Source organism: Trichomycterus rosablanca, chromosome 1, assembly GCF_030014385.1.
Source record: "Trichomycterus rosablanca isolate fTriRos1 chromosome 1, fTriRos1.hap1, whole genome shotgun sequence".
NCBI classification, from domain to species: domain Eukaryota; kingdom Metazoa; phylum Chordata; class Actinopteri; order Siluriformes; family Trichomycteridae; genus Trichomycterus; species Trichomycterus rosablanca.
Genome location: NC_085988.1, coordinates 32,529,597 through 32,542,540, shown reverse-complemented (window position 1 = coordinate 32,542,540; position 12,944 = coordinate 32,529,597). Strand labels below are relative to the sequence as shown.

At 37.1% G+C, this 12,944-nt stretch overlaps 1 protein-coding gene across 1 annotated transcript; it reads left to right on the top strand.

Annotated features, from left to right (window-relative positions):
- Positions 1-43: 43 nt before the first annotated feature.
- Positions 44-12,364, top strand: dus2 (dihydrouridine synthase 2). Its single transcript, XM_063001711.1, has 16 exons — positions 44-114; positions 1,893-2,038; positions 2,940-2,985; positions 4,082-4,173; positions 4,256-4,299; positions 4,396-4,456; positions 4,624-4,671; positions 4,789-4,854; positions 5,904-5,974; positions 6,093-6,179; positions 6,384-6,552; positions 6,706-6,827; positions 8,205-8,348; positions 8,503-8,590; positions 10,661-10,734; positions 11,761-12,364. Exons 2-16 carry the CDS (start codon positions 1,913-1,915, stop codon positions 12,026-12,028), a joined length of 1,506 nt encoding a protein of 501 aa, XP_062857781.1. The 5' UTR covers positions 44-114; positions 1,893-1,912; the 3' UTR covers positions 12,029-12,364.
- Positions 12,365-12,944: the final 580 nt, after the last annotated feature.

Genomic DNA, 12,944 nt, shown 5'->3' with positions numbered 1-12,944 from the left:
AGCACTCAAAAACGTTCTGTCGCTAGTGGATGACGCAATCGGGAAGCTGAATATGAACACGCGTTTAATGTGGCGCTGTAAACAGAAGCTAGGTAAAGATTGCTTCTGATGCTGGTGAGTTTATTCACTGTCGTTATTTACATGTCGTTTCTTTTCACATACTATCACACGAATCACAGAATCTAATGTTAGAATAAAAAACTAATATGGTTGTTGGAGGAGTGTGAATGTGGAAAATCAGCATGTTGAAGAGATGTTATGAAGCTACCGAACCTGTTCTAACTGTACTCCACATTTATTTACATAGACATGGTGGATTTCTAATCAGAATATCCAGAATCAGGTTACAGAATGGAGAGAAAGTTACGTGTGTAGTGTTTGTGCAGTACTTACAGGATCAACAGGAGTTCCAGCTACAAGCTTGGTGTGAATGTACTTCTTAGTAGTTACTATTAAATTCTGTTAAGTCTTAAAACTCAGTAGAAAGACCAAGGAATGTAATTTCCAACAGAAGGGTGTTTAAGTGTTAGGTGCTTTGTATGAACTGTTGTTATATTAATTAACAGTTATCAGATAGTTTAGTGGTGCATGTACAATTGTACCCAAAAAACAATACATGTACATTTCCAAATAAAATGAATGAAATGCTGAATTCGAGTTGTGAGAAGCCTTTTAAGAAAAGTGGATGTTATCAGCCTGAAAAGCAATCATCTTGCAGCTGTACCTTGACTGTGTAATGTCTTGAATGTGCCAAAACAAACAAAAACCCTAATCTCAGCACCACAGAACAGCTCTGGAGTGAACTGGAACATTAATTGAGGCTTTTTTGATCAATGTCAGTGCCCATCCATACAAATGCTTCTTTGACTGAATGAGCACAAATTCCCACAGACATAATTCAAAGTTTTGTGAGAAGCCTTTTTAGAAGAGTGGATGTTATCAGCCTAAAATGCAATCATCCTATTGCTGTACCTTGACTGTGTGATATCTTAATTGTGCCAAAACAAACTTGGTTTTAAGAAACTTCAGTGGCCTGCACAGAGCGCTGACCTCACCCACACTGAACAGCTCTGGAGTGAACTGGAACATTAATTGAGGCTTTTTTGATCAATGTCAGTGCCCATCCATACAAAAGCTCTTTTGATTGAATGGGCACAAATTCCCACAGACATACTTTAAAGTTTTGTGAGAAGCCTTTTTAGAAGAGTGGATGTTATCAGCCTGAAATGCAATCATTTTACAGCTGTACCTTGACTGTGATGTCTTCAATGTGCCAAAACAAACAACAGGATCATTGTATTTCAGTCCAAGCAGTGTAGTATTGGTGCCACAAAGAAAAGTAATCACTGTCTAATCTCAATCCTCTAAAGAATTTGCGTTAGTGGTGCAGGGACTGTTGTTACTGATTGTTTAGCATTAAAAATTCATTTCCATTTACATTTTCGGCATTTAGCGGATGCTTTTATCCAAAGCAACTTACAGTTCTGTGACAGTATACTGTCAAGCAATTGAGGGTTAAGGGCCTTGCTTAAGGGTCCAGCAGTGTCAACCTTTTGATTACTAGTCCAGTCCTTTTTAACTGCTAGGCTACAACTGCCCTTTAAGTAAGAAGTACTTGTGTAAGACTTTTGTGTATTTGTTTATACTTTCGTATTACTTCATTTCTCCGATTAAAATAATTGCATTTTAATTAAACTATTGAATTTTATTCATTTAATAGGTCAGCTGTCTCAGCTGCAATTTATAACATATTATTAATAGACTGTTATTTTTATTATTTAATATCAGACTGCTGTAATAGTGTTAAAACTCATAATTTGATGTGTCAGTTTGATAAGCATTAAGTTTAATAATCGTGTAATACACTAAGCACCTTTTGTTTTCATTTACAGAGGCTGAGGTGGGAAACAAGATGGCGAGCTCACTGGGCAAGCTGAGTTTTCACAATAAGATTATTCTAGCACCCATGGTCCGTGTAGGTACTCTTCCCATGAGGCTTTTGGCATTGGACTATGGAGCAGATATTGTCTACTGTGAGGTAAGAGTTAGAGAACTGTTTATCTATACAGAGTTTACTGTGTGCATTTTATATTTATACTAATTAACTGTATATTTAAATAGAAGTTATGTATACCAGTATTGCCCATTAGACCCTGCTCCTACCTCCCGTATTAAGGACTTGATGAATTGCAGTTACAGATTAATTTCAAATCTTTAATTTACAGCTAAGCTACTGCAAAGCATAGGTGCTTCACGATTGCAGTCCCGCCTAAAAGCAAATATTTTATATGAGCCTTTTCAATCTGGATAAAGCACGCTAGTCCACCAGTGCTGACATCTCAAGCACACCAGCCACCTACACAGACAATGAATGGCTTGTCTGAGGGAGAAAGGGCCAGAAAGATTCTACATAATCGCAGCAATTACAATCTCTTTTGGCTAATCGATGGCGCCTACAAATGGACGAGTGATAATGGTGATTGGTGCGTGACTCTCCATGTGCAATACAGATATAAGATATAAACCCACCTTGTGCAGGTGAAAAGATGCTGTTGGCTACTGTTGGAGGGGACGTGTGTTAGTTATGGTCTGCAGTGGTAGAGGCAGAAATACAAATCTGCTAACTGCATACAACTAGACTGGGAGGACAATTGGGTGGAAATGTGTAAAAATATAAAATAAAAACATCCTATTCTTAAAATAAAAATCAGTGTTAGTAATAATTGTTAAATATTATCATTATTGAATGTTTTAAATTTATATACAAGAACACATTTAAGGTCTGTGTGTCTACATATTTTTGACCATGTAGTAAACTATACAGTATTATACAGTTGTATTTAGTTCCATTAAAAATGAGCTTGTGTGAAAATTTTTAGAATTTGGTGCCACTTTCCTGTTTCACTTGGGTTGATCAGCTTTTTTTTGCTCTGTTGAAGGAACTGATTGACATCAAAATGGCTCAGTGTGAAAGAGTTGTGAACGGTGAGTATGAATATTTTTTTAGTATGATGATATTTTAAAGTCCTTTTGTGTTCCTATTAAGTGAGACAAACGTTTCTTGTTCCATTTTCCAGTTAAAAGAGCTTTTACAATCTCTGCAACTGTTAGCATGGATACAAGTATTGGGACACTCGTAATTATTAAATTCTTGTTTTCAGCCTCAACAATTGCTAACAGGTGTAATAATCAGTTATATAAAGGAAATTATAAGCTTTTAACTTTGCAGCAACCTTGTAAGGCCATTTCCTCTTCCAGCATTACTGTGGACATGTGCACAAAGTAAGTTCTATAAAGACATGAAGAAACTCCGGTGGCCTGCACAGAGCCCTGACCTCACTGACACTGAACAGGTCTGGAATGAACTTAAACATCAGTTAAGGTTTTCTTGACCAACATCAGTGCCCATGCATACAAATGCTTTTTTGACTGAATGGGCACAGATTTCCATATACACACTTTAAAGTCTTGTGAGAAGCCTTTTCAGAAGAGTGGCTGTTATAGCTGAAACGGTCACACTATTTTAATACCATTTGTTTTTTTAATGGAATGTCCAACAAGTTCATGGTCAGATATCCTAATACTTTTGGCCGTATAGTATATTATCCATCAGTGAAGGTTTTTTCATGTTTAGCAGTACACGGAGCTATCCTGTAACTTGTAGGCGTAACACAACTTTTACCATGTATTATATTTTAAGGAACACTTGCCTGTCTCTTGTACCTTTAAATTGCTTGTATAATTGATTCTGTTTGGTCAATGAGCTGTAATGTTTTGTCTCAGATTACACTTTTGCAACACATCCAGTCTGGTCTTTCTGTTAATAAAAATCTGTATGAATTTGTCCACTCTCGTTGAAATGAACGAACATCCTTTTTGAATATTTTACAATTGCAACTGAATTACCAACATGGTAAAACTAAAGAACACATTATGTTTAATCATGTAACATTTGAGCTTGCTGCTGACAAATATTAAGCTCATTTCAATTAGAAAACCAAAACACTTGGAATTTGACCGAGGATGCTCAAACGTTTGCATACAACTTTAAGGTTAGTAGACTTGTGTCTTTCATTGGTAGATGTGTTGGAGACAGTGGACTTTATAGCACCAGATGAGAGGGTGATGTTCAGAACCTGTAGTAAAGAAAAAGAGCGAGTTGTCTTTCAGATGGTGAGTGTTCACCTTTCATTTTTGTAAATATAAAAAATGTATTTGTTTGATTTTAAAATGTAATTTTGTGTTTGGTTTTTAGGGAACAGCTGATCCACATAGAGCACTGACAGTGGCCAAGCTTGTGTGAGTGGCCAAGCTTATAATATTGTAGGCAATTTAATAGTTGTAATGAATGATCTAAATACATTGTCTTGTCTACAATATCTTTTTCCTGAACAGTGAGAATGATGTTGCAGCTATTGATGTGAATATGGGCTGTCCAAAAGAATACTCCACTAAGGTGTGAACTACATGTCTAATACAACAAATGTCACTAAATCTCCATCAATCCTTTAGTCTTAGAAGACTTTTCTTGTTTCTATATATCACAATAGAAAACAGTGGACTAGGTTGGATTAGTCAGGTGTGTGCTTATGTGCTAATTACTGATTTTTATGTCATATCCAGGGTGGGATGGGATCTGCGCTACTTTCTGATCCTGACAAAATTGAGGCTGTAAGTATGTTTTTTTTTTTTTAATTCTGTCATAGTTTTCTATTAGTAGATGGACTACTGTACCTCCAGTTTTTATATATCCAAAATAACTATTGCCTTTGCTGTTATGGTGTGTAGATTCTGACCACTCTTGTGAAGGGGATATCAAAACCAGTGACGTGTAAAATCCGAATCCTTCCAACTGTAAGTAAGCATGGGTTATTGAGGGGAAATATTTTTCAATTATTTAGTTTATTTATTTTTCCTTTTTTCCCCTTTTTCTCTTTAATAGCCCCGTGTCTGTGTGGGTTTCCTCTGGGAGCTCCGGTTTCCCTCCACAGTCCAAAGATACAAATTTGTCCATGACTGTGTTTTACATTAAAAACTTGATCACCTGATGAGTCTTGTGTAATGAATAATTACCTGTCCTGTCATGATTGTAACCAAAGTGAGTTAAACATGATGTTAAAATTTGATGAAATAAATAAATTAATTATCTTTAATATAGTCATATCCAAATTTTTCAAAGTGATTATTTCTTTTTAAATAAGGCTAAATGGCATAGAAGCGGTCCCACTTAAAGTGGTTTTAAGGCTAAAGTGTGCTTTTATTTAAAGGGACTTCTTAAAAAATTAAGTTTATTTTACTTTTTAACAATTTGTCTCATATGGTGTCTTAAACCAAAGGGTATATCCCATACCACATTCTATATTAAATTTTTTATTAGGATTTTAACGTCATGTTTTATACACTTCGGTTACATTTATGACAGGACAGGTAGTTACTCGTTACACAAGATTCATCAGTTCAAGTTTAATGGACCCAGACTGCTCCACCTGGTAATCAAACCCAGGACCTTCTTGCTGTGAGGCAACAGTGGTACCCACCGAGCCACTGTGCCGCCCTCCACACACACACACACACACACTCACACTTCCCCATTACACACATATCATGTCTGTGTAGATGACTAACTAGCCGATAGCACCACTGAAATTCCAACCCCGGACCTCAGCAAATTAAGATTCCTGAGATCATTTTTAGGAATACCCCCTCCTCTTTACAGTTTCTGTCCAACAGTTTCAATAGAAGCACACAAGCCTGCATTCTTAACACAATAAACTATGGGAGTTTGAAGTTAAAAAGTATAGATACAGTAAATAAATCATAATAATTGTAAAACAGATATATGAGGATACTTTGCTTTGTTTATCTTTGTGGCACTAATAATCACTTTGAAAATTCTTTTTCAGGTGGAGGAAACAGTGAGTTTGGTGAAGAGAATTGAAAAAACTGGAGTGGCAGCAATAGCAGTGCATGGCAGGTAATCATACTCTGAGTGTGATTTTTGTTATTTCATGGTTTTTAACAGTAATGTGCACATATTATGCTGTTTTGACAGCCTGTTAGTTAGCCTATTAGTTAGTCTGTCTGTTTTACAGGATGAAGGATGAGAGACCACGGCATGCAGTCCACTGTGATTACATTCAAGCTGTAGCAAAGAGTGTTTCTATACCGGTCATAGCAAAGTGAGTATCAACAAATTAGCCTCAACCTGCTCACGTTAACACACTGATTTATGTAATGTGAATTAGTATTACAACACTACTTTACATTACACATGCAGCTGAATTTACAACTCCTGCACAGCTGTTTCAAAATTACATCTGTTTTGTTTAGTTGCTCCTATTAATATAGATATTCTTGCCACTCATCTTTGTCTCTTTTTGAAGTGGTGGCTCTGTGGATCCTGTTAAAAGTTATGATGATATTGAAAAGTTCCGCTCAGCAACAGGAGCATCCTCTGTTATGTTGGCCCGAGCTGCAATGTGGAACCCATCAATCTTTAGCAAGCAGGGAATGGTATCAGTAGACGAGGCAATGGAGGAGTATATGAAATACGTGAGTGGTGAGGCTTATAAGGTTGCTTAATAAACAATTTACACTGTGCAGTGTTCTTTGTAAATATGTAGTATTTCTTTCCTTTGTGCTCTGTCCATAAATTAGATTTATTACAGCCCTTCAGTAGTGGGTGTTTTTTGTGTTCGTCTGTAGGCTGTTTGCTATGACAACAACACATTCAACAGTAAATACTGCCTGTGCCAGATGCTGAGGGACAGAGTGGAATCGCAAATGGGCAAACAGCTCCATGCTGCTCAGACCAATGGAGAAATCTGGTAAAACTACCACTGAGATTATATAAAAGCATGTATGCATGTATGTATGTATGAATATGTGTGTGTGTTTTTTAAACTCTATTAAGAATTTCAAAAACAAATGACATCACTCCTCTACATAGTCACCTTCTGATGCATTTTTCCCCAGCGTCATACCAACGTTTTAATGCCACCAGCAAAAAATGTTTTTGGTTGAGCGTGTAGCCACTGATGCACCACTGCTTTCACATAATCATCACATGAAAATCTTCTTCCCCTTAAAGCTTCTTTGATCATCCAAAAAGGTGGAAATCAGATGGTGCTAAATCCGGACATTAAGCTCTCTTTCAGTCTCTCAGACACGACCAATTCCTACTCCTCCTGTCCTCACTGTTTCCAACCTTTTGAATATGCCTGATTTCCACCTTTATATTTTTTAAATTTTTTAAAGCTTGTAATAGATCTCTGCGACCATGGGATTCTCTAAGCACCTGACTGCTGCCTACAAATCAAGATAAGACTATAAATGTATTAAGGAACCTCTAGTTTGCAATTATATTTGTTCAATAGTGGACAATTAATACCAACAAAGCATAGAAGCATACAAGCTCACAATTTCTACTGTTTGAAATTGCAGTTTAAGTCAAGGCAAAATGTCAATCACCAATTCTTAAATAAAAATGCTGTATGATGACAAAGGACCTGCAGGATAATTTATTTGACCACAAAAGTGGTTATGTACCTTTCTGCTGTGCAGCACTGCTTGCACAAACATCTCACTAAACTCATCTGGTAATTCATCACAAAAGTCAACGTCTGAAGTAAAGTCCTTGGGCAAAAAATGGATCAAACCCAAAATTTCTTTTTAATGGTCCTGACAACAAATCATTGCAGAAAATTTGTTAAGAAAAGAGACATATGACACTGGTCTGGAAAAAGTAAATTAGTCACCTTGTTTGCAAAGAAATTTATGAAAAGGTTTAAATATGATTAAAATCTCTAAATGTAAAAAACAAACACCAGAAAATATTTTAGACATTTTTGAATATTAGTTTTATTTTGGGTTTGGCTATTTCTTTATCTATAGAATATGCAAAAAAACAACTAGATAATGTTTCTCTTAAAAACAAATTATATTTGTAATCTGCAATTACAAAATGTTTTAAAAAAATGCATCAAAAAGTCGGATCAGGTGTGCTGGGACCAGACAAAAACCTGAAACTCTGCTGGACAACAGACATTCAGGATTGGTGTAGAACCCTTGCTCTATAAAGAAAATATGCTTTACCAATCAGGTTAAACTTCTAACATTTCTAGCTTTGATGGATATGTTACATTCTGAAAATGTTATTATAACGTGGGCACATGTAACAGTCTTTGTGTTCATGACTTGTGCAGTGAGGTGTTAGGAATGACTGATTTCTTCAAGAAGACTGATGCTGAGCTACAGGCTCGAAAAAAGGCCCTTCACACCAACAGTGACATTTCCAACCAGCCTGTGCTGGATGGTGATGTCATCACTATGGCGGTCAAGTTTGAAAGGTTTGTTCCAAACTAAAATAGTACAATATTGCATTAAAGTACAAAGTAGTGTTATTTTGTTAATGTAGAATTATGTATTGCATAACATGTGCATTTTAGTTTCTGTATATGATAAAGTAACACTTTTTGGTTAAATTTCTGGGTTTTTTCCCAGGAGAGAATATCCCCCTCAGATTACACCAAAAATGTACTTGCTGGAATGGAGCCGGAATGAAAAGCTAGACCAACCAGTTTATGAAACGGTAAGAGAAAACATGAAATGAAATTGTAACATGGCACAGAAAAACTTTCAGTGCTGAGCAAAAATATTTATACTATGAAATTCTATAGTACCATTTAGCATGTTACCTTTTCTGATTTGATGTATACAATATATTATTAAAGTGCACTCTGTAGTTCCCTTTTACCCTTTCCATTGATGGAAAAAGACCACAAAAGAACCACAACTAACATTAATACAGTCAGGAGCAAATACAGTGCCTAGCAAAAGTATTCGGCCCCCTTGAACTTTTCAACCTTTTGCCACATTTCAGGCTTCAAACATAAAGATATGAAATTGTAATTTTTTGTGAAGAATCAACAACAAGTGCGACACAATCGTGAAGTGGAACGAAATTTATTGGATATTTTAAACTTTTTTTAGAAATAAAAAACTGAAAAGTGGGGCGTGCAATATTATTCAGCCCCTTTACTTTCAGTGCAGCAAACTCACTCCAGAAGTTCAGTGAGGATCTCGGAATGATCTAATGTTGACCTAAATGACACATGGTGATAAATAGAATCCACCTGTGTGTAATCAAGTCTCCGTATAAATGCACCTGCTCTGTGATAGTCTCAGAGTTCTGTTTAAAGCGCAGAGAGCATCATGAAGACCAAGGAACACACCAGGCAGGTCCGAGATACTGTTGTGGAGAAGTTTAAAGCCGGATTTGGATACAAAAAGATTTCCCAAGCTTTAAACATCTCAAGGAGCACTGTGCAAGCGATCATATTGAAATGGAAGGAGTATCAGACCACTGCAAATCTACCAAGACCCGGCCGTCACTCTAAACTTTCAGCTCAAACAAGGAGAAGACTGATCAGAGATGCAGCCAAGAGGCCCATGATCACTCTGAATGAACTGCAGAGATCTACAGCTGAGGTGGGAGAATCTGTCCATAGGACAACAATCAGTCGTACACTGCACAAATCTGGCCTTTATGGAAGAGTGGCAAGAAGAAAGCCATTTCTCAAAGATATCTATAAAATGTCTCGTTTAAAGTTTGCCACAAGCCACCTGGGAGACACACCAAACATGTGGAAGAAGGTGCTCTGGTCAGATGAAACCAAAATCGAACTTTTTGGCCACAATGCAAAACGTTATGTTTGGCATAAAAGCAACACAGCTCATCACCCTGAACACACCATCCCCACTGTCAAACATGGTGGTGGCAGCATCATGGTTTGGGCCTGCTTTTCTTCAGCAGGGACAGGGAAGATGGTTAAAATTGATGGGAAGATGGATGGAGCCAAATACAGGACCATTCTGGAAGAAAACCTGTTGGAGTCTGCAAAAGACCTGAGACTGGGACGGAGATTTATCTTCCAACAAGACAATGATCCAAAACATAAAGCAAAATCTACAATGGAATGGTTCACAAATAAACGTATCCAGGTGTTAGAATGGCCAAGTCAAAGTCCAGACCTGAATCCCATCGAGAATCTGTGGAAAGAGCTGAAAACTGCTGTTCACAAACGCTCTCCATCCAACCTCACTGAGCTCGAGCTGTTTTGCAAGGAAGAATGGGCAAAAATTTCTGTCTCTCGATGTGCTAAACTGATAGAGACATACCCCAAGCGACTTGCAGCTGTAATCGCAGCAAAAGGTGGCGCTACAAAGTATTAACGCAAGGGGGCTGAATAATATTGCACGCCCCACTTTTCAGTTTTGTATTTCTAAAAAAAGTTTAAAATATCCAATAAATTTCGTTCCACTTCACGATTGTGTCCCACTTGTTGTTGATTCTTCACAAAAAATTACAATTTCATATCTTTATGTTTGAAGCCTGAAATGTGGCAAAAGGTTGAAAAGTTCAAGGGGGCCGAATACTTTTGCTAGGCACTGTATCTGCGTTCGCAATGAAAATATTGAATCAACAGTGACCCTTGGTCAAAAACTAACCCTGACGGTCTTAAAGCTTAATCAACTTGTTCCAAAAATTAGTGTTTTGCAGACCAATAATGATGGATATGTATTTATGTATTTTTTAGCTTTAAGATATATCTACACTGCTGCAACACAGCTGTTTATTTACTTAGTTTTCTCTTTCCAGGAGCAGCGCACCCAAGACAGAGCTTTCCAGTCAATAGTTACTGTGGCAAATAAGAAATATAGATCCACCCTGTGGTAAGTTCTGATTTATTACTAAAAACATTTATTATTGGACAGCACAACTCTACATCAGGAAAAGTTGGGACAGTAAGGAAAATGCAACTTTGACTTTTATTTCATTGCAGACAGTATAAACCCAAGATATTTTGGTTTTTTTCTGGTGAACTTTATTTAATTTGGTAATATACATCCATTCCTGCATTACAAACCTGCAACACATTTCAAATAAAGTTGGAACAGTAAAGCATTGACCATTTAATGTTGCCAAGACGTTTTGGCAGGGATAGCAAGTGATAAAGTGATGTCGTGCCGTCTGAGGGTTTGGAGATCAGCTTAGGCTTGCTTTCAAGCCATTTATGCACTAAAATTCCTCCAGATACCTTGAATCATTTAATTATATCATGCACTGTATAGGGAGAAATACAGTATTTCAATATTTATTTTACACATTTGTTGACAAATTGGAGATCCTCAGTCTTTTATGGATACTGCTTCTGTACCAAATCATGATTACAACTACTTGTTGAATAAAATCACCTGTGCCATTATTTAGGGTTTTTTTTGTTACCTTATTGCTAGCCCTTAAAAGCTCCCATCCCAACATTTTGGGAATGTGTTGCTAGACTAAAATGCAGGAATGGATGTATATTAACAAATGAAATAAAGTTGACCAAAGTTGAAACATGAAATACGAGGGATCTTCAAAAAGTTTCCGCACTTTTATATTTTTGTTGGAAACGGTGAGGGTTGGGAGGAGTAGTAATTGGTCGTGTTTGAGAGACTTAGAGTGAGCTTATAGTCCGGATTTCGCGCCACGACGCTGGGGAAAAATGCCACATAAGGTGGTGTAGAAAAGTGATGTAATTTGTTTTTAAAACTCTTAATAAATAGAGTTTAAGTGCGGAAACTTTTTGAAATACGCTTGTATTTACCCTATTTACGAAATAAAAGTAAATATACTGTAAAAAATACTGCATTTTTTTCATTTGCTTTTTCCATACTGTCCCAACTTTATCTAATTCGGGGTTTTTTTTTTTTTAGGGAGAAGTCGAAGAAATCTGCTGAACAAGCTGCTGCCATTGTATGTCTGCGCACACTCGGTTTGCCTGAGGGCCGTATCGGAGAGGAGAACTCGGGATTGGTAAACAAGAGAAAGAGGGAGGTGAAAAGACAGGATACGTCAGAGGACGGTGCCGTTACGGACTCTACAAATAGAAAAAGATGGCTCACTGAGCCATCAGAAGAAAACGATCAGGAATCAAATGACAGTACAGTGGTAGTAAATGGCTCCTGTGGGCAGACATCCTGACCACAACTGACCACCACGGCTCACAATATGAGGAGTGTGTCTGCAGCTTAACAGCTGAAATTCCTTTGTATGGATGAAGCATATCATCTCTAAAGATTATACACTGAGACTAACGGCTTGAAGAAATGCTTGTACTGCTTGCCTCATCTTACCCTCCTTTTATTGGAGCATTCTTGTTTTTAGTGTATTTTAAAATTGTATGTGTGTGTATGGATGGGATAACTGTATTGTGCATATTCAGACAGGGGAAATTAAAAGGGAAAAAAAAACACTGTCTCTTGGTGCACTTTGACATTTACAATTCTCAGAAACTGTACTGAATAATTAAAATAAAATAAAAAATATTTTTAACTTCACTTTATCCACTGATAGTAAATATAATTTTTTGACACATCAGTGAAAAATATCTGATTGGATTTGGATCAGGGGACTGCAAATGCCATATATTATTTTGCTACTGATCAGCCATAACATTGATACCATCTTCTTGTTTCTACACTCACTGTCCATTTTATCAGCTCCACTTACCATATAGAAGCACTTTGTAGTTCTACAATTACTGACTGTAGTCCATCTATTTCTCTACATACCTTTTTAGCATGCTTTTCACCCTGTTCTTCAATGGTCAGGGCCACCACAGAGTAAGTATTATTTAGGTGGTGGATGATCTCAGCACTGCAATGACACTGACATGGTGTTGGTGTGTTAGTGTGTGTTGTGCTGGTCTGAGTGGATCAGACACAGCAGCGCTGCTGGAGTTTTTAAATACCGTGTCCACTCACTGTCCACTCTATTAGACACTCCTACCTAGTTGGTCCACCTTGTAGATGTAAAGTCAGAGATGAATGCTCATCAGTTGCTGCTGTTTTAGTTGGTCATCTAGACCATCAGTGGTCACAGGATTCTGCCCACGGGG